Source organism: Dasypus novemcinctus, chromosome X (assembly GCF_030445035.2).
Source record: "Dasypus novemcinctus isolate mDasNov1 chromosome X, mDasNov1.1.hap2, whole genome shotgun sequence".
NCBI classification, from domain to species: Eukaryota; Metazoa; Chordata; class Mammalia; order Cingulata; family Dasypodidae; genus Dasypus; species Dasypus novemcinctus.
Window position 1 is genome coordinate 11,055,499 of NC_080704.1, and position 22,919 is coordinate 11,078,417.

General features: G+C 44.4%; 1 protein-coding gene across 1 annotated transcript; it reads left to right on the forward strand.

Moving 5' to 3' along the window:
- Positions 1–5,555: 5,555 nt before the first annotated feature.
- LOC101410640 (claudin-34) lies at positions 5,556–6,200 on the forward strand. Its single transcript, XM_004466291.3, has one exon. It carries the CDS (start codon positions 5,556–5,558, stop codon positions 6,198–6,200), a length of 645 nt encoding a protein of 214 aa, XP_004466348.3.
- The last annotated feature ends 16,719 nt before the right edge of the window (positions 6,201–22,919 follow it).

The window sequence follows — 22,919 nt, forward strand, 5'->3', positions numbered from 1 at the left end:
AAGCAAGTGAACTTGTTTTTTAAAGATTGATTTATTTATTTCTCTCCTCCCCCTCTCCCCCCATTGTTTGTTCTCTGTGTCCATTCGCTGTGTGTTCTTCTGTGTCCACTTGCGCTGTCAAGCGGTACTGGGAAACTGCGTCTCTTTCTTTTGTTGTGTCATCTTGCTGCATCAGCTCTCTGTGTGTGCAGCGTCACTCCTGGGTGGGCTGCTCTTTTTTCACATGGAGTGGCTCTCCTTGCGGGGTACACTCTTTGCACATGGGGCACCCCTGCGTGGCACGGCACTCCTTGAGCGTGGCAGCACTGCGCGTGGGCCAGCTTATGACATGGGTCAGGAGGCCCTGGGTTTGAACCCTGGACCCTCCATGTGGTAGGCGGACGCTCTGTCAGTTGAGCCATGTCCGCTTCCTGCAAGTGGACATTTTTAAACATTTTTCACCATCACCTCTTTTTAACCTTCACCACTGTCCCTGGAATTAAGGTAAAATACAGTTGCTACTGTTTACGAACAACCTTTAGACTATTACTGGCAAGCATCTTCATTTCAGTTGACTCTGTGCTAGTCCATCCTACAAGCCGGTTTTACAACTTGTGTGGTTATTCTTTCTGTGTCTTTTCCAAAATCCTCTGCCTCTCCTTGTCTGCCTCTTCTCTCCTTCCTCCCCTCCCCTCACAAAATCCCCTTTCTTCCTTCTGACATACCCTGGTCTTTTCCTTTGCAATGAGCTTCTGGATGGGAGATAGGAATTGTAAGAGTCAATGACTGAATGTATTCCAGACAAAGGACTCCCAAGTTTGTATCTGTTATTCTGCTGTATCTATTTTGCCTTTTTTAAAACTTGTAGTATCATATATATATAAAACCCCAAATTTCCCATTTTACCCATTTTTAAGTTTCAATTCAGTAGTATTAATCACATTAACAATATTGTGCTACCATCAACAAAACCTTTTCATTGCCCCAAGCAGAAACTTGGTGCACATGCCATTTGTAATCTTGATTTCTACTGAAATCACAGCTGCATCCTCCCTGGGAAAATGCCAGTGCTGGCATCATAGTGGTAATAACAACAAATTACGATAGCAGCTGAAAATTCACTGCGTGCTTACTAAGTACCAGGCACTGTATATTCTCACCACAGCCTAGGAAGTGTCTCATTAGTATCCTTCCTTTACAGGGCAGGAAAGTCACGTTTGGAGGGCTTGCCCAGATCACACACCTAGGACCATAGGCTGAGATTTGGACCCAAGTAGCATGGTTTGCTGGGTTCCCATATGGTCGCATGGGAAAGGCAGGCAGGAAAGAGAGGGATGTGATGGGAAGAGACTCGCTACCCTCTGGGATGTCTGTAGTCCTGAAAGACAACAGGCAGGAAAAGGGAAGCAACTGGCATTTCCAGGAAGGAGCAACTGATGAAGAGGTGGGAGGCAGGAAGCAGCCCTTGTGACCAGGGTGCACTGGGTGGGCATCTCTCACTCAAGGAAACCATCAGTGGTGATTTCTCACTCAGGAGCCATCATTGCACCTCCATCCATCCTTCCATCCATACACCCATCCACCCCCCACCCCCCACCCATCCATCCATCCTCCCCCACCCCATCCATCCATCCACCCCCCACTCCTCCACCCATCCATCCATCCACCCCCCACTCCTCCACCCATCCATCCATCCACCCCCCACTCCTCCACCCATCCATCCATCCACCCACCCATCCATCCATTCATCCATCCCTCCACCCACCCATCCAACCATCCATCCACCCACCCACCCATCCATCCACCCCCACCCATCCATCCATCCATCCACCAACCTTCCCACCCACCCTTCCATCCATCCACTCACCTGTGCCTTCTCTGCCCCAGCACTGTTGTAGGGGCTCCAATACAGTGGGGAATAGAACAGGTAAGGTGAGTGCCTGAGTGCCCAAGGCTGCTGTCACAAAATGCCACAAACTGGGGGGCTGAAAACAACAGAAATATCTTCTCTCACGCCTCTGGAGACCAGAAGTCCAAAATCCAAGTGTAGGCAAGGCTGTGCTCCCTGTGAAACGAGTAGGGCAAGATCCTGCCTTGCCCCTTCCACTTCTGGCAGGTGCAGGCAATATCCTTGGCATTCTTTGACTTGTGGCAGTGTCACTCTAACCTCTATTTCCGTCATCACATAGCCTTCTTCTCCCGGTGTCTATGTCTCTGTGTCCAAATCCCTCTCTTCTTATGAGGACACCCAGTCACGTGGGATTTAGGGCTCACCCTTCTCAGTATGGCCGCGCCTTAACCATGTCATTGAAAGAGCCTTCACAACACTCTGCTTCAAGAGCAGCGTTCTACAAACATCTGCTTCTCAGAAGAAGGGAGGCGCATTCCTTGTGCTCAGGTAACCTCAGTCCCATGTAAGAGATGCGTTCAAGGGCTTCCCGTAGCATGTAGTATCTTATTTGATAGGAATCCAGATTGTGTGCGCCAAACTCCAAAGGTGAAAGGATTTTTAAAAATAGTTATTATTTTCATTATTCCCAAATCTTTACAGCACTTTACAACTGCTAGGACATTTCTGTATCAGGGGAATTAATTCAAATTGTGTTACCAAGCCTTGAGCATGATACAAAGCATAAAAGAAAAAGGCATTGATGCCATTCTTCAGAGATTTCTATACTAGCAGTACAGAAATGAGAGCTGTCATATGATTAATTGTAATCTCAAGCAAATGTGTCCATTGCTCTGACAGAGGCTCAGTAGGCAATATGACGGCAGAGAGCCGTTTTAGCTGAGGAATTGGAGCTGACCCTTTTGAGGGTTAGGGTGTGAATGGATCCTTACGGCTCAATTTAGACTTTGACGGGTTTTGTGTGGAGGAAATTTCTGACAGGAGGCAGCCCCGAAAGTGTGCCAGTGGCTGCTTCCAAGGCCCCGCCTCTGTTTTGCATAAGGTAGGCATATCAGGAGGGGACGAGCTGGGTCAGGCCAAGCAACAGGCAGAGTTGAAGGTGCTTTGGAAGTGCAGGGCGAGTTGGGGTGGCAAATGTCAATTGGGCCAAGACTGAGGAGGGCTCAAGTACCAGGCTAAGATGTCAGAGTTTATTTTACTAGTCACGAGTTGCAGTCGTCAGGACGCTGACTGCCAAGGATGGAAACCCGCCATTAGCTTAGGCAAGGAAAGGATATATACGACTACTTATAATTCCACTCTTTTATTTTTTTGAGCATTATTTTTTATTGTGTTTTTTGAAGATACATAGATCACAAAAAAATGTTACATCCCACATCAGCAACCTCCATCATCATTGCAGCACATCGGTTGCATTGGGTGAATACCTCTTAGAGCACTGCTGCACCACATGGATTATAGTTCACATGGCAGCTTACACTCTCCCCAGTCCATTCAGTAGATTATGGCAGGATATATAATGCCCAGCATCTGACCCTGCAATATCATTTAGGACAATTCCAAGTCCCGAAAATGCCCCCACATCACATCTCTTCTTCCCTCTCCCTGCCCTCAGCAACTACCATGGCCACTCTCTCCACATCAATGCTACAGTCTCTTGCATTACTAGTCACAATAGTTCTATAATAGAATACTAGGAAGTCCCTCTAATCCATATTTTATTCCTCCATCCTGTGGATCCTGGGATGGTGATTTCTACTCCACCTCTATATCGAAAGGGGGCTTGGATCCCTCATGGTTGATGGATGCAATTCTCCTGCTTGGAGTTGTAGGCCCTCTCGGTTCCCTGGTGTGGTGGTTGACCATCTTCACCTCCCTGTTAGCTGACCTGGGTAAGTCCAATGAACTGGAGAGTAGGATTTGCAACTCTGGTGAGGCTCAGGGCCCTGCTGGCACATGACCAGTCCAGAGATTCAAGTCTCCTGACTATACACCAACCCCAGCACCAACCACAGGTTCAGTAAAAGTGACAGAAGAGGCATGTGTAGAAAAGTCACATCTGAGTCCACCTCCATCACGCTTGGGAACACAAATTCCAAAGTGGGGCCCACTGAAAAGGCACTGAACTCCAGAGCCAACTGCCATGACCATAGAACCTGTGTGTCTCCATAGCCCTCAGGAGCACCAGTACCTGGGGTTCTATCTACTTTGGCTGTCTCTGGGATCCTGCTGAGGCGTATGTAAGCATGACCTCTCTGATGACCTCTGGACTCTTTTTTGAAGACTCTTAGCCATACCAACTCATTTGTCTTTACCATTTCTCCCTTTTATTCAAGGTCTTTTTCTAGTTGCCTCACTAGTAAGTGATTGGTAGTAATCCCTCGGTGCCAGGGAGGCTCATCCCCAGGAGTCATGTCCCACACTGGGGGGAAGGATTGGCTTATGATAAAATCAGCTAGTGAGGGAACTTGAGCAAAAGTGCAGTAGAGTGATTGCCTTGGGTCTCAACGACCTCCCTGTCCCGTCTGGAAGGCCCCAGGTACGACTTTCAGCACTGTAGGGACCCATGCACTGACATGCCTTTCTCCCAGGGCCCTGAGAGCCACTGAGGGAACCACATGGTGGGCTGCAGAAAAGGGCAGTGTGTGGAGCCAGTTAAGGTTTATCTGAAAACTGAGATAACCACAAGGAATTGAAGTGCTGCTTCTCCCAACAATGAAAACCACCATGCCTTGGCATATTTTCTTTTGAGAGTTGAGTGCTCATTTTTCAGACAGTTGGCTTCAGAGAACTCCCTTTGCTTGGTGTCTCAGCAGGCATGTCCTGGAGCCCACAGCAGAAGCCTTGCTCCCTCCCCCACCTGGAAAGGTTGTAAGAATGGAGATGCCCCCCAATTTCCAACTTTTACCTTCCTCTCAAAGATCAGAGGCTCTTTTTATAGTATACCTTCTCGCTGTGGAAAAATTGGAAAACATGAAATGAAGGGAGAAAAGAGTATTTTACTACCCAGAGATGACATTTCCAAGTGTCGCCCTCCAAACTTTTATGCGTGTGTACACAGATGCCTTCTGAAAACATAACCGTGGTCATGCACACGTCTGTACAGACGGATTTACACTTTGTATCCATTCCCCCACTTAACTTATAGTGTTTCTTTCATTCAATTATCTTTCAAAACTTTATTTTAGATGGTTGAACAATATGGCCCAGGTTATAGAAGTATGTCATTTACTTAGTCTACTGCTCGGTGTTTTAATGGCCTCCAGGTTTTCTTTATTCCCAGTATCACTACAATTGCCTGGGAGCATCTTTGCACATTCACTTTTGATCGTGCCTTTCTGGTTGAGCCACTAGGATGGATTCTATAAAGTGGAGAGTTAGGCCAGCCTGCCAGCATGAATGTCTTTATGGCTAGATATGCTCATCAACCTTAACGACACCTTCGGACCAATGCCTGAGGCGGAGCTGCCTGTTGGAAGGTTTACGGCTTTGGGTCAAGACTGCCGAGGCAGTTTCTCCACCTGAGTTCCCAGCAGCAGCGCCTTCCTGGAGGGCAGCGTTTCTCCTGTGTCCTGCTCACCCCGGGCAGCGGGTGGGGGCTCCGCAGGCCCGGCCCCACTCATGATGCCCTGCATCTCTCTGCAGTTCCTCCGAGCACCCTGTGGCCATGATCTTGCCTGTCGGCAGCATCAACCGTCACGCAGCAGGCCTGGCCGCCGCCACCGTGGGCTGGATCCTCGCCGTCACGTCCATGGGCCTCGTGGCGTGGCGTGTGTGGCACATGGACAGCAGCCCCGGCTTCCCCTCGGGCCTTGCCTGCGTGGGGATGTGGCGCGTCTGCATCTACCACCACGTCCCTGTGGGCAGGGTCCCGTTTTGCCACCCCTACAGCCACCACGATGCCTTCCTCCCGCCCGACATCTTGGCTGCCCAGCACCTCCTGCTGGCCGCCAGCATCCTGGGGCTCCTGGGCAAGGCCGCCGTCCTCTTGGCCCTGAGGAACGTGTTCACGGGCATCCTTCAGGAGAACGCAGCCTTCGGCCCCTTTGTCACCTCGGGGATCCTGTACTTGTTGGCCAGCGCCTGCCTCTCAGCCACTGTGGTCTTGAATTACGCCTCTGTGACGAGGGAGCAGCGCATCTCCTTCCCACCATCCTTCTACCTGCCCGACAGGCCAGATGCCCAGGAGGTGGGGAACGCCAGCCACCTGGCCACGGTGGCCGCCCTCCTGCTGCTGCTAAGTGGCGTTTCTTCATTCTCTCACCGATATCCCCGGGATCGCCAAGTGCATCCTGACATGTCTGAACTGTGAACTTCCCAGTTGCATTGGCTTTGCAGACCCAGTGTCACCAGGGCTTGATGGGGAGAGTGACCAGAGTCCATCCCCTCATGTTTTCAAGGTCTCAAGACCCCACTCGAGGTAGTTTGGGCAACGAGTCACCAATTGTTTCCTTCTGTTCTCTTCTGTAATCTGCATGGGTTTGCTTGGTTGGATGAAGTTCATGGAAAAGGAAATCTTGCCGACCTGCCCATCGCTCTGACTGGGTCTGAGTTCTCATCGCTGCTAGCCAAAATAAATGATCAATGTAAGCCCAGGGCACGGAAATGCGACTCTGTGAACGCGGTACCCTCGCAAACGTCCCTCGTAAACTTCTGCTGGCCAACGGCTGGCCTGAGTTCCCTTGGCATGCTGATGACGTCCCTCTTGTGGCAGGGGAAATTTTCCAGAATGCGTCAGAGTAGGATAGTGTGCAGCCTCCACGTGCACCCGTCTCCAGACCCAACAGTGATGAGGTTCTGCCGTGTTAGCTTCCTCTCCCGTCTTTCCCCCTTGTTCTCTCTTTCTCTTTCTCTGCAGTATTTTAAGGCAAACCCCAGACACCAGGTCCCTTCATCCCCACGTACTTCTGAAGCCCTCTCTAAAAAATCTAGACATTTCCTTATATGACCACATTACACCAAGAAAAAAAACAACTATATTCTTTGTTGTTATCGAATACCCAGTCAGAATAGTTAAATGCCTCGAAAGTAATTCTACAGTGTTATTTGTTCCATATTAGGTGCCTACTTTTTCTCTTTTTTTTTTAAGATTTATTTATTTATTTCTCTCCCCTCCTCCCCCCCCCCTCAACCCCAGTTGTCTGTTCTCTGTGTCTATTTGCTGCATTGTCTTCTTTGTCCGCTTCTGTTGTCAGCGGCACGGGAATCTGTGTTTCTTTTTGTTGTGTCGTCTTGCTGTGTCAGCTCTCCATGTGTGCACTGCCATTCCTGGGCAGGCTGCACTTCCTTTCATGCTGGGCGGCTCTCTTTACAGGGCACACTCCTTGCGCGTGGGGCTCCCCTATTGGGGGGACACCCCTGAGTGGCAGGGCACTCCTTGCGCGCATCAGCGCTGCTTGTGGGCCAGCTCCACATGGGTCAGGGAGGCCCGGGGTTTGAACCGTGGACCTCCCATGTGGTAGGCAGATGCCCTAACCACTGGGCCAAGTCTGCCGCCTTAAGTTTTAACCTAAAGCAGTCTCCCTCAGTGCTCAAACCCTGACACCATCTCCTCTTCTTTATCGCACCTCTGATTTGCTGAAGAATCTGGGTCTGTTATCCTGGGGGATTTCCCACAGTCTGGATTGGTCTGTTTGCCTCCTAATGTCACCAACTTGTTAGTTCTACCGGCTTGAGGAGATTCGTGGACAAGGATTTCCTAGGCCACGCCAGGGGCGTCCCACCACTGCACTGCTTCAGGACGTACAGGGTGACTCACCCCCATTTAGCGATGCCAAGATTGATCAGTGGAGTCTCGAGGTGAAAACCTCATGCCCCTTCATCAAGCTAATACCTAAAGATTTCAGCTGTTGATGGTCCTTGTTTGAATCAGTTTCTTCATTAAGATTGAAAACGGTGGCTTTCTAATACCAATATTCCTGCCAGATCTATTGGCCAGGATGCTTTTGCAAAAAGAATGTTTTCTCAACTGTGGCTGTATAAACTTCATTTCATGTAAAAAATCTGGGGTAAATGCCTCCTTCTCTCCCTCTAATTGTTCATTTCCAGCATAAGGAGGGAGGACGCCCTACTTACACTTCAGTGGTGACTAAGGCATTGGTTATTGATTTTGCTGTTTTGCTTCTCTTTTCCTTTTTTTGAACATTGGCTCTGGGATATGAACTCATGGAATTTCCTTCCATGTTTTTATTATGGAAATTTCCAAATGCATTCAAAAGTAGAGAGACTAGTGTAAGGAACCCACATGTACTTACTACCCAGCTCCAATAATCATCCATATGTGGCCAGCCTTGTTTCAGCTCTACTTTTACTCTCTCCCCCAACTCCAGCCGTGGATTATTTCAAAACCAGACCCTGGCACATATCACTTCACCCAGAAATACTTTCTAAAAATAAGGACTCGTTCTTTTTAAAAAAAAAATACCCATATTGCCATTTGGCACACCAAAAGAGATGAACAGTAATTTCTTAATATAATCCAATAGTCAATATTCAAATTTCCTTAACTATCTCAGAAATGCATCTAATAGTAACTTGTGGGTTTCTGTATATTCAAAGCATTTCATTCAATTGCACCGATATTCATTTTTATGATCAAACCATCCCATCTTTGGCCTCAGAGCCACAGTTATACACATATCCTTTGACATATCTCCATTTGTCTTTTTTTTTCAGATTAAAAAAAATCCTTTATTCAAGATAATCATAACACACTGCTAACAACTCTTTACTATCAGTAAAACTTGTTTTATGAAAATGATTCTCCTAAAAAGGAAAATGGTAGAACATATCTATAATACACTATCAACCACATTTATCAATTGCCAAGGGGAGATGTAGAAATTAAACCATATTTATTTACTCTACATCTTCTAGATGCCTCTTAGACCAGTGGTTCTTAACTCATGGAAAGGAGCAGAGGTGGCTCAAGTGATTAAGTGCCTCCCTTCCACATTGGAGGCCATGGGTTCGGTTCCCATTTCCTCCTAAGGAAATAAGAAGGACGAACAGACACAGCAAGTGCAAAACAATGAGTGGGTGGGGAGAAATAAATACAAATAAATCTTTTTAAAAAAAGTAATAATGCATTAACCTCGTGGAAATTCTCCCCAGAAGAACACACATACACACAAAACTGCACATTTCACAACCCTCTTGAGGCCTATTCATGGTCCTCTTTTTTTTTTTCTAAGTAACAGTTAACAAAAATGTATTCATTCTTTCATGTACATCCTAGAAACTTCCCGTTCTCATGATCTGCAACAAATTAACTTTAAAAGTTAAAAAACTACCTAAAATATTAATGTGCACCAGTACATCTTGCTTTAAAACATTTCATTAAGCATTTTTAGTGTTGCTCCCCTACCTTTAATGTTTCAAAAAAAACCCAATTTTAATAAAATTGAACCTATGCTGAAGTCATTTTCCTTTCTTTGGGAAAATATGACTAAAATGCATTAATGTTTATAAGGAAGGGATTTAACTTATAGAAATACTTTAAATATCTCAGAAGCACAGAAAATTTTAAACCCAGTAAGAGGATGCAGGGACCTCTGTAATCAAGAAAAGCATCCTGGAAACTTTTTCCATGCCTCTTCCTCCCTCCCTCCCTGCCTCCTCCCCTCCTTCCCTCCCTCCCTCCCTCCTTTTCTCTTTCCCTCCCTCCCTTCCTTTTCTCTCTCTTTCTTTTTTCTTTCATTTACTTTTTATTTTTCTTTATTTAGCTCCCCCACTCCCAATGGTTCTCTCATGCCTACTCGTTGTTTGCTCGCCTTCTCGAGGAGGCACTCATAATTGAACCTGGGACTCCCACATGAGAGGCAAGTGCCCAATGGCCTAAGCCACATCTGTTCTCCACAGGCTGCAGCATCTGCTGGCCTGTGGCATCTGCTCATTTCAGCAGGGGCAGTGTGTAACTTGTTTGCGGAGTGGGTAGCATCTAGTTCATTTGCAGTGGGGCAGCATTTAGCTCCTTGCAGCAGGGACAGCATCTGCTTGTCTTTTTTAGGAGGTGTTGGAACTGAACTTGGTATGTCCCATGTGGTAGGTGGGCACCCAACTGGTTGAGCCACATCTGCTTCCCCATGCTTGCTCCTTTTTTTTTTTTAAAGGTACATAGAGCACACAAAATGTTACATTAAAAAATACAAGAGGTTCCCATATACCTCATTCCCCAACCCCTACTCCTCCCACATCGACAACTTCTTATATTAGTGTGGTACCTTCTTTGCATTTGATGAGTACGTATTGGAGCATTGCTACACAGCATGGATTATAGTTTATATTGTAGTTTACACTCTTTCCCAGTCCATTCAGTAGGTTATGGCAGGATGTATAAGGTCCAGCATCTGTCCCTGTATTATCATCCAGGACAACTCCAAGTCCTGAAAATGCCCCCACATCACATCTCTTCTTCCCTCTCCCTGCCCTCAGCAACTACCATGGCCACTTTCTCCACATCAATGCTACAATTTCTTCCATTACTAATCACAATGTTCTACAGTAGAATATCAGTAAGTCCACTCTAATCCATATTTTATCCCTCCATCCTGTGGTCCCTGGGATGGTGATGTCCACTCCACCTCTATATTGAGAGGGGGCCCATATTCCACATGGATGACAGATACAAATCTCCTGCTTGCAGTTTTAGTCACTTTTGGTTCCCTGGTGTGGTGGTTGACCATCTTCATCTCCCTGTTAGCTGGTCTGCATAAGTCCAACGAACCAGAGAAAAGGAACTGCAGGTCTGCTGAGGCTCAGGGCCCAGCTGGCACATGTATAGGCCAGAGATTCAAGTCTCCTGAGCATACACCAACCCCAGCACCAACCACAGGTTCGGTAAAAGTGACAGAAGAGGCATGTGTAGACAGGTCACATCTGAGTCCAACTCCATCACACTCAGGAACACAAATTCCAAAGTAGGGCCAACTGACATGGCATTGAACTCCAGACCTATCTGCCATGACCATAGAATCTGTGGGTCTCTGTAGCCCTCAGGAGCACCAGTACCTGGGGCTGTATCTACTCTGGTTGTCTCTGAGGTCCTGCTGAGGTGTGCGTAAGCATGACCCCTCTGATGACTTCCTACTCTTTTTTGAAGACTCTTAGCCATATAAACTCATTTGTATTTGCCGTTTCCCCTTTTATTCAAGGTCAAAAAGCAGTTTTTAACACATGTAGCTACATGTAGGCTGAGATACTCTGCTCGTCTGAGTTGACCCTTTTATTCAAGGTCTCTTTCTAGTTGCATCAGTTTCTTCTCTCGTAGTCCAACTGCTGCCTTCATACAATTGGAAAGTACATTCCCCACGAGTCAGGGGACCAGTGACTGCAGTGTTGGCAGACAGGCTTCCCAGCAAGGGGGTGCAGCTGGGAGCCCTGGCCATCCCCTACCTGGATGGCTGTGAGCCTCATTCACACAACTGGTGATTCTGCAAGACCCTACCTCATGCCCTTCAGGTCAAAACAACAGAAGGGAAACCCTAGGAGTATAGTTTCTTGATGATTCCAGTTGCTTACTCCCAAGGATAAAAATTGACAAGAGATCCAATTAATTGGGTTCACAATCTAAGTTTTGCGTCAAGAAAATAGTTGCTTCATGTAAAAGACATCAGTTTATTTAAGAAGCCAACAGCTCTAAATTTTGAGCAAGTCGCGAGAAGACTGGAAGTCATTATTTATTGCATTTAACATATTATAACTCTTCAAGGTCATGTTTGATGTGTTTTATTTACAAAAGTATATATGCTTCTGATAGAAAACGTGAAACATAGAAAAGTATGTCAATAAGAAATGAAAATCTCTACTTCACCCAACTGATCACCCTATAGAATTACTTTTCATGTGCTCATCCTTTTAAGCATTTTTAAAAACATGTATGCGTAGGTTTGTATATCTAATGAAAACTATTTGCTTTCCTTATGACAAAAATGGTCATACTATGTGCATTGCTGTACATTCTGCTTTTGGGCTATAGTACAGAAGTTTCTTCAGACAGTTGGTATAGGTGAACTCATTCTACAGAACTACCATGTGATGTTCCACGGGCATCCTAGATGTGCCATAATTTATTTAAGCATTCCAGTACTAATAAACATTTAGGTTATTTCTAATTTTTCTCTCTTGTGAAACATTGCTGAAGCTAAGATCCCTGTGCATATGTTTTTACAAACTTGAGACTATCTTAGCATGAATTCCTGGAATTTGCAGTGCTGGGCAAGAGGTATGAACATACCAATTTTTGATCAGTACAGCCAAATTGCACTCCAAAGGTTTGCAAGTTGATACTTCCACCATGACCAAGGATTTCTAGCCTTCTTTTATTCTTATCTAAAATATTTAGAACACCTACTTGAAGGCTAATGTGTATATAGAATGCTTCAATGTAACTTTTAGACAAGAAAGCAAGACATATATATTTAGTGCTTTCAAAACCATGGCTCATCTAATCTGTTTTTTTACTTTTTCTCCTTGGTGTTCCTGGCCTGACTTCGTAACTCCTCCACCTCCACTATAGTCAACCCAAAATGAAGTTGCACTTGCTCCGGAAATGTTTTGGCCTCTTTCTTGCCTATTTGACCTGGGCTTCCGGTCTGGTCCTAGCAAACAGCAAGTCCTGGCGGGTGTGGGAATTTGACAGCAACATTATTCCCATTATGTTCATTGGACTCTGGGAAGTTTTTTATTTTCAAAAGTTTAACATCTCTGGTTCTCTGGTTGAGTTGCCGGTACACACTCAGCTCAATATGAGCTGGGTCATATCTGATGAAATTGCGTACGGGCAGGACCTGATGCTGTTGGCCAATTTTATGAAAACGATAGTCCTGGTTTTTGGCTCAGAGGCCCTTTGGGTCAGCTGGATCAATGGACCGTACCCAGATTTCCTCCAAACGTGTTACAACAATGCCGCCATCTTTCTTTTCCTCGCCTGTACTTGTACCCTGACTACAGTGAGCTGGAATTTTGCTGTGGATTTTTTGGGCCAAACCACCCTTAACTTTCCAGAAAACTTTCCTGTTGACAAAGAAATACTAACAAGGAAACACCTCTCCTATGTGTTCCCACTGGGAATCACAACTGTCATCGTATCACTAATAAGTTCTGCCATGTTCCTTTGTGAGAAATATTTAATAAAACGGCAGAATCAAGTGAAGCCAATGAATTTGACCAGATTTTCAAAACAAAAGATCTGAACTGACGGATTTTACTTTTTGGAATGACTGCCAATGGTTTAAGGAATTGTCTATGTATACATAACATTGTCATAATTATCTACTCATTTAAAATAAACATACTTATTTGTTATCTCAGAGTGTGTCTGAAGTTTATGGTCTCCTCTTCAGCTCCAGACTGTATATCTCTTCCTTTTTTTGGAGCCTTTCACATCCTGAAATCTGCAGGCAAACTTCTGAGCATACACTTTAGTACAAAACCAAAGGCAGTGGGAATATAAAATGGTGCAGCCTCTTTACATAACAGTTTGGCAGTTCCTCAAATGAATGAACACGGGGTTACCATATAAGAAAGCAATTCCACCTCTAGTGTTGGAGATTTGGACCCGAAAGGTATCGGGAATGAAAGAAAGAGAAAAGGGAGAAGGAAACAAAGAGAAAGAAAGAGCGAGAGAAAAAGAACGAGAGAGCTGCGATCAGGGGTTCTGCGAGTAATAACTCCTCAGACAACTTTATTGTTTACAAGGGGCTCTCTATATACCCCAGTGTACGTGCCAATAAGCATAAACACGTAGCAGCCTACGTGCCATCAAGCAGCAACATGTATTAACTATCAGCATTACCCATAGTCTAAGGAATTTTAAAAAATCTTATCTCAAGGTACAAAGTCTAAGTGTTCTATTCGCTACAAAAGGTATGTGCTCATCTTCTCTTTCAGCCTTCAACAGCTTCATGCCATTTGCCAGGAACTCTTAATTACCGCATTCCTTAGGTTGCAAGCATAGCCATGGAGACAGGACTAGCATGGAGACAGCACGTCTCTCCTTGAAAGGCCACTGTGCCTCAGTTTCCAACACTCTAGGTCTGTTTACCCAAGAGAAATGAGAACACACATCCACATAAAAACTTATGCACATAGGTTTACAACAGCTTTATTCATAGAGCCAGAAGATGGGACACTCCAAATGTCCATTGGCAGGCGAATGGATAACAAAATGTGGACTATTCATGCAGTGAAACGTTATCTGGCCATAAAAAGTAATGAAGTTCAGATACTTGCTACAACATGAATGAACTTTGAAAACATTATGCTAAGTGAAAGAAGCCAGACACAAAAGTCTACATGTTATATGATTCCGTCCATATGAAATTCTGGAACAGGGAAATCTGTCGATATGGGAAGTAGATTGGTGGCTGCCAGGGGTTGGGGGAAGGGGTTTAAGGGATAGAGGGGTGACAGCTAAAGGGCACATGGTTTCTTTGTGAGCTGATGAAAATGTTCTAAACTTGACTGTGGTGCAATTGCACATAATGGTGAATATAGTCAAAACCATTGACTTGCTTGCTTTTAAAGGGTGAGTTGGATGGAATGTGATTATATCTCAAAGCTGAGAAAAACCAAAGGCAGGAAAGAATATTTTTGTAATGCAAGTATGCAGGAATAACAGCAATGAATACAACCAACTCCAAGCTGAATGAGAGGTTATAAATAATCTCACAGATGTGCATAGAAAAAGAATCATGTGGGAAGCAGATGTGGCTCAACTGATAGAGTGTCCATCTACCATATGGAAGGTCCAGGGTTCGATTCCCAGGGCTTCCTGACCTCTGTGGTAAGCTTGCTCACACACAGTGCTGCTGCCGCACTCAAGGGGTTGCCATGCCACGCAGGGGTGTCCCCACGTAGGGGTGCACCATGCTTAAGGAGTGTACCCCACAAGGAGAGCATCCCTGCGTGAATAAAAATAGTGCAGCCCTCCCAGGAATGGCACTGCACACACAGAGAGCTGACGCAGCAAGACAATGCAACAAAAAGACGCAGTTTCCCAGTGCTGACGCATAATGCAAGTGGATGCAGAAGAACACACAGCAAATGGACACAGAGAGCAGACAAGGGGGAAGGGAAGAGAAATAAAAAAAAAAATTGAAAAAAACAATCATGTTTAGAGCTTAGAGACCTTTAAGCATTTTAGGGGTTAGAGCAGGGTTTCTCAACGTCAGCACCATTCACCTTTGGATTCTTTGGTGGTACAAGGGGCTGGTGGACATGGCCCGGGCGGCAGCTCTGGGGACAGCGCCTGTGGGCACCTGTGCTGGAAGCAAGGGGTGGTGATGTCCTCATGAAACTCCTCTGGGATGATTTGGAACAGTCTTCCTGGCTGTTTCACCTCCAATGCTCACTCTCCAATCCTTGCAGTGCCGACACACCTTCTTTCATTCACCTGCTTCTGCTTAACTCGGCCTGCTTACACCAGAACTCCTGGTGGGTCTGCGCAGCAGGGGTGCCCTCCCCTGCCTGCTGGCCCAGGGGCCCGGCTCCCGGCGTGGAAGGCTAAGGACGCATCGAGTGCCATCAGATTCATGGAAACCACACAAGATGGAACCGCAAAGAGCAAAATCTGCACGCGGTGTCCAAGAAGCTCCAGTTTGGAAAGTGCTGAGAACCACACTCAGGAGGAAAGGGGGCTCAGCGTCCCCAGGGGTGCACGGCCTGCACAGCTAAGGGACACACATGGCCAGCACCCTCACCCCCTGGCTCCAGACCAGTGCTCTTCCACCCCTGCACGGCCCCTGACCTGTTCCATCAGAATCCAGCGTCAGGATTCTCCAAGGTGTGTGATGACCAAGCGTCCCTGTCAGCCCAGGAAAGTCCTGGGTGGACTGCGAGCCAAGGTGGCGACGCCCTGCTCCCGACCCAGCAGGACTGAGGGTGAGGGCAGCCTAGTTAGGGCAGTCGAGTAAGTCAAGCCCTCAGCGTTGTTGCAAGTATCTGTGAATCTGGCCCTTCAAGTAGTGATGATTGATTGTCACTGTGGGCCCTGAGGGAAGGGGGAGAGAGGAATAGAAGAGATGGAATCAGTGTAACTGTGGGGCAATGGAAGTGTTCCACAAGATCATGCAATGATGGATACGTGTTAAATTACATAAAAAATGTGTAAAAGTCTATAGGCTAAAATGTAAACCATAATGTAAAACATAAGGTAACTAAAAACTTAGAAAACTGTACAGTCTAAAATATAAACCATAATGTAAACCAAAAAGGAACATATTTGAAAGCTATGTTTCAATATCTGTACATCAGCTGCAGCAAATATAACATGAACGTGTAAAAAGATCATTGCTGGGGAAGGGGGAAAAGGGTTTGATGTTGGATATATGGGAGTTCCCTATATTGTATATGTGAATTACTGTGATCTGTAACTTTTGTGAAGACAAAATTAAAAATTAGAAAAAAAGAAAAAGTAAGGATGTAGACACTGAGGACGAAATGAAAGAAATTGCCTTGCCACTGTACGTACAGGGCAACACCTATTGCAGTGGTGAAACACAAAATGTCAAAAACAAAGGTTTATAATATTTTTCATTTTTTAATACCCCAATTTATTTTTATTTTAGTTTTTCTAAATTAGTGTGTATTCAATTTCTAATCTTTAAACCCATCCCTACATTTCATTTTCCTATTTATCGAATATGGCAATATATTACGCTTCATTTTTGAAGAAGTTTTGGACCGCAGAGAGGTTCAGCTATGACAGGGGAGGAACAATGGTGAGAGGTGTTATTGATGGGGGGGCACATGGTTGGGAGGGAGTTCTCCAGGGCATGTATACAGGGTATATAAAAATGTTTGGATATATGTTGGGTATTTTCATAGTAGTTATAGTTACAAACAACAACTGAGGGTGTGCTGAGTTCCTACTCAGGGCAGCTCTATCACATTCCCCAGTGGAACAGCAACAATCGCCCAAGTGCAATGGCAAAGACCAACCAGGAAGGATGGTCTAACAATGAGCCCTTGATAATGATGACTCTGCTTATGAGCTTGTGTGCCTGAAATATGAACTAGGCCTAGAGCTGCAGGGTACCTAAGAGTTACCTCCTGAGAGCCTTCATGTTGCTAAATGTGGCCACTCTCTAAGCCAAACTCAGCATGTAAATGCATTACCTTCCCCCCAGAGTGGGACATGACTCCTGGGGATGAGCCTCCCTGATGCTGACGGATTGCTATCAAGCACCAGCTGGTGATGTAACTAGAAAGAGACCTTGAATAAAAGGGTCAACTCAGACCAGCAGAATATCTCTGCCTACATGTAGGATCAGAGACTTGAATCTCTGGCCTGTTCATGTGCCAGCTGGGCCCTGAGCCTCAACAGACTTGCAGCTCCTTCTCTCTGGTTCATTGGACTTACCCAGACCAGCTAACGGGGAGATGAAGATGGTCAACCACCACACCAGGGAACCAAGAGTGCCTACAACTGCAAGTAAGAAAATCGCATCCATCAACCATGTGGAATCTAACCCCCTCTGGATATAGAGGTGGAGTGGACATCACCATCCCAGGGACCACAGGATGGAGTCATAAAACATGAATTAGAGAGGACTTACTGATATTCTACTATGGAACTATTGTGACTAGTAATGGAAGAAATTGTAGCAATGATGTAGAAAAAGTGGCCATGGTAGTTGCTGAGGGCAGGGAGAGGGAAGAAGAGATGTGATGTGGGGGCATTTTCGGGACTTGGAGCTGTCCTAGGTGATACTGCAGGGACAGATGCTGAATATTATATATCCTGCCATAACCCACTGAATGGACTGGGGGAGAGTGTAAAGTAAAATGTAAACTATAATCCATGTGGCGCAGCAGTGCTCCAAGATGTGTTCACCAAATGCAATGTATGTGCCACAATGATGAAAGAGGGTGTTGATGTGGGAGGAGTGGGGGGAGGAGTGGGGACAGTGGGGCATATGGGAACCTCTTAGGTTTTTTATGGTAACATTTTGTGCGATCTATGTATTTTTTAAAAACAAAAAATTAGCGAAAAAATAAAATAAAAAACAAACAACAACAAAAAAGGAAGACAGAAAGCAGATCAGTGGGGGCCAGGGGCTGGGGGCAGGGTCCCGGGCTTCTTTGGGGCATGATGAGAATGTACTGAACTTGAACGTGGTGATGGTTGCACAACTCTGTGCATATACTAAACACCACTGAACTGCACACATTAGGATGTGCCTCCTATGTCAGTAAAGCTTTGTGACCTAGGAAAGGAAGGACAAACTCTCAAACTAACACAAATGTATCTTTAACATGAAATATCAGCCCAGTTTTCCTCAACCTTAGTTCAGCGTGGGGTACTTCAGAATTGCCTGTGGGGCCTTTTATGGATTCCCTAAATTTTCTATAATGAGTACGCACTGATGTTCAATCATGAAAGTGATAAATCTTCCCTTTGCGGATCCATTAAGAGCACATCCGCATTTGTCAACTCCTGGTCTCCGCTCACGTAGCATTCTTCTTCCACGAGGTGGCAGCATGAGCACAGACAGTTGCAAAAAGAGTTTCTGAATATTCTGTCTCAGAAAGAACATCACCAAGTGCAATGAATGTCTGATGATGATGGAGGAGGTTGTTGTTATGGGGGGAGGAGTGGGGTGAGGGTCGTGGGGGGTATATGGGGACCTCATTTTTTTTAATGTAACATTAAAAAAATAAAGACAACAACAACAAAAGAACATTGCTGTTAATTGCTCAGCGTATTTTGACACATTACCTGCATAAGCAAATTATTCATTAGATTATCTTTCTGGTGAAAATGACTGCATAGCCATTGTAATAATTGGTAAATCAAGAAAACACTGTTCAGAGCCAAGATTAGCAGGTTGGTGTGTCTCATCAATTTCAGAGATAAGTGATGGAAAGAAGCTACACATTTTTAAATAAAATGTGTCACCATACAAGCGTTTTCTGATCTATCCCTTGACATCAAATGTTTCTGAGCATTTTCCTCATATCTCTAGATGCCCTTTGCTAGCAAGATTTTAAAAGATTGTGTGGGCTTATACATTGTAACTTGCTTCACCAATTTAAATTGTTCATTTAGGGTGTTTTAACTGTCTTTGAATTATAAAAGATTTCACATATACAAAATATACTGAGAAAAATGTCACCCCAATTTGATTGCTACCCCAATTGGATACATGTTCATGTTACCATCTTGACTTCAGATTTGCTTTAAGAAATAAGCATTTACTAGTAGAGTTGAAGGTCTCTCTGTCCAATTCAACTCTGTCCTGTCATAGAGGCAACCTCTGCTCTGAGGTAGGTGTTTATTTTTCCTATCAGTGATCTCATACTTTAATCAAAAAGTATGTGTCTTAGGAAGCGGATTTGGCTCAATTGATAGAGCATCTGTCTTACCATAAAGGAGGTCCAGGGTTCAAATCCAGGGCCTTCTGACCTGTGTAGTGAGTTGGCACATATGCAGGGCTGATGGGTGCAAGGATTGCCGTGCCACTCAGGGGTGTCCCCCACATAGGAGAGCCCCATGCACAAGGAGTGCGCCCTGCAAGGTGAGCTGCCCCACGTGAGGAAAGCACAGCCTGCCCAGGAGTGGCGACACAGGTATAGAGCTGATGCAGCAAGATGACGCAACAGAAAGAGATGCAGATTCCTGGTGCCACTGACAACAATGCAAGCAGACACAGAAGAACACACAGCGAATGGACACAGAGAACAAACAACGCGGGAGGGGAGTAAGGGGAGAAAAGTAAATAAAAAATAAATCTTAAAAAAAAGTATGTGTCATAAATGAAATTATTGTGCAGTGTGTTTAAATCCTACATGTAAATATCATCACAACTGCATGTCCTTTATTCATTATCACTATGGTTTCGAGATTTAGCCATGTTGGTATAGACCTGGTTCACTGTAGCTGTTCTAAGATATCATTTATAAATATGATAAAATTTAAGAACGCATTCCCCTATTGACAAACCTCCAGGTGTTTTCCAGTCGTTGAGGATGGGTGCGCTGTGATCATGCTAGGTGTGTCAAAATGGATGCAGTAAGTAATGCCTTTACAGCTATAACATTGAATTTTTAAAAAGATTTAATTATTCATTTATTTACTTATTTATTTCCCCCTTTCCCTCCCCCTCCCCCATCCTGCTCTTTTTGCTGTCTCTGTCCATTCTCCGTGTGATCTTCTGTGTCTATTTCTCTTTTTGTTTCTCTTCTCATTTCTTCTCCTCTAGGATTCACTGGGATTCTATCCTAGAGACCTCTGATGTGGAGAGAGATTCCCTGTCAGCTGCACCACCTCAGTTCCTGGTTTCTGCTGTGCTTCACCTTGACTCTCCCCTTCATCTCTCTCTTTGTTGCATCATCATCTTGCTGCATGCCTCACTAGCATGGGCACTGGCTCACCAGGTGGGCACTGGCTCACAACGTGGGAGCTCACATGGGTACTTGGCTGACAACACGAGCACTATGCTCACTATGTGGGCACTCAGCTCACCACGCAGGCACAGGCTCGCTGTGCAGGCCTGCTTTCTCTTTTCCCTTTCCCCAGGAGGACCCAGGGACTGAACCCGAGTCCTCCCATATGGTAGGTGGAAGCCCTATCACTTGAGCCACATCCACTTCCAGCATTGAATGTTCATGGCTTGAACTCCTCAATCAGAAGACACAGACTGATAGAATGGATAAAAAAATATAAACCATTTATGTTGTCTACAAGAGACTCATCTCAGACATAAGGACACAACCAGGTTAAAAGTGAAAGGATGGAAAAAGATATTCCACACAAGCAGTAACTGAAAAGGAGCTGGAGTCGTGATACTAATATCAGACAAAATTGATATTAAATTCAAAACAGTTACAAGGTATAAGGAAGGTTATTATATATTATTAAAAGGGGCAATTCAACAAGAAGAAATAACTATCCTAAAAATTTATGCACCTAACTTCAGTGTCCCAAGACACACAAGGCACACAGTGGAAAAGCTGAAGGGAGAAATAGATGTCTCTATAATTATAGTGGGAGACTTCAATACACCACTTGCCACGGGAATGAAAGACTCACACACCAAAACTCATATGCAGGGAGGTAGCCATCTACTTTATTTCTCTTGCTTATATATCATGTATTTTTAAATTTGGCCAAGGGTGATGGTTAAAGTTAAATTTCTCAAGGATGTTTACTCTTGGAACAAAAATTCCATGTCCCTAGGATCACATCTTATCTAGTGGCAGAAAGGGCAAGAGGAAGCCGTTTTCAAACTTCAAGCAAAAAGAGCTCGCTTCTGCAGAGATAAGCAAGGTGAGAGCTATTTTTGCTCTGAAGCAAGAACAGATGAGCTTTAATAAATCATTTAACCATGCCCCTGCCGAGGTGATGGAACTAATCCCCACACCACTCTCACTATTGGATAGCACATCTGGACAGAGGCTTATAAATAGAGAGCTTGAATAATATGATAAATTGTGGGAAACAAAGGCTTCTTGTTCCCAGATAAGTAAGTCACTTCCTGGACTGGCCAGTCAGGCTGTCCCCTATAATTATTGGTACGGATCATAATCATGGCTGGGTAAGGTACACCTTCAGGCAGAACAAGAACAGTTAAGATGGAACGACCTGAGTAACAGGATTTATGAGTATATTTACTGATTTTTATAATAATAGTTCCAGTAAAGTTTGTTGGTGTTCATTAATCGTTAGTTAATAGAGAACGAGGTAAGGGTAATAGGTAACTTGATTTACTGATGACTGTCACGTATGTTAGGGGTATAAATATTAGCCCCTCGGCTCAATAAAGTTGTCTGATGAGCTTGAGAAATCAACACTCTCGGATCCCCTGAACCCAATCTTTCTTTGTCTTTCATTCCCGATACCCTCGGGTCTTCAACTCTGACAATAAATGAACTATATCTACCAGACATGTATAGAGCATTGCTCCCCAAAACAGCAGGATATACATTCTTTTCAAGTACTCATGGATCCTTCTCCAGGATAGACCATATGTTGGGTCACAAGACTAGTCTCAAAAAATTTAAAAAAGATTGAAATAATACAAAATACTTTCTCTGATCATAACAGAATAAAGCTGGAAATCAATAATCGATGGAAAAATGGAAAATTCATGAATGTATGGACATTAAACAACACACTCTTAAACATCAGTGGCTCAAAGAAGAAATTGCAAGATAATTCAGCAAATATCTTGAGAAAAATGACAATAAGAACACGACATATCCAAACCTCTGGGACACCGCAAACGTAGTGTTCAGAGGGAAGTTTATAGCCCTCAATACTTACATTAAAAAAGAAGAAAGAGCTAAAATTGATGAACTAACTGCACATCTGCAAGAACTAGAAAAAGAACAGACAACTAATCCCAAATCAAGCTGAAGGAAAGAAATAGTAAAGATCAGAACAGAAATAAATGAAATAGACAAAAACAATAGAGAGAAGCAACAAAACCAAAAGTTGGTTCTTTGAGAAGATCAACAAAATTGACAAACCCTTAGCTACACTAACAAAAAAAAAAGAGAGAGAAAACATATGTAAATAAAATCAGAAGAGAGGGAGGATATGGCTCACACACCATAGAAATAAAAGACATCATAAGGGCATACTATGAACAACTCTATGCCAAAAAACTAGAAAACATAGACAAGATGGACAAATTCCTAGAAACACATGAACCACCTACACTGACTTCAGAAGGAATAGAAGACCTCAACAAACCAATCACAAGTGAAGAGTTTGAAACAGTCACCAAAAACCTGCCAAAGAAGAAAAGCCCAGGACCAGATGCTTCACAGGTGAATTCTACCCATCACTCTAAGATGAACTAATACTGATCTTGTTCATGCTCTTTGAAAAAAACTGAGCAGCAAAGAATGCTACCAAACTCATTCTGTGAAGCCAACATCACCCTAATACCAAAACCAGATAAAGATACTAAGAAAAAAGAAAATTACAGACCAATATCTCTAATGAACATAGATGCAAAAATCCTCAACAAAATATTTGCAAACAAGATCCGAAAGCACATTAAAGAATTATACACCACGATCA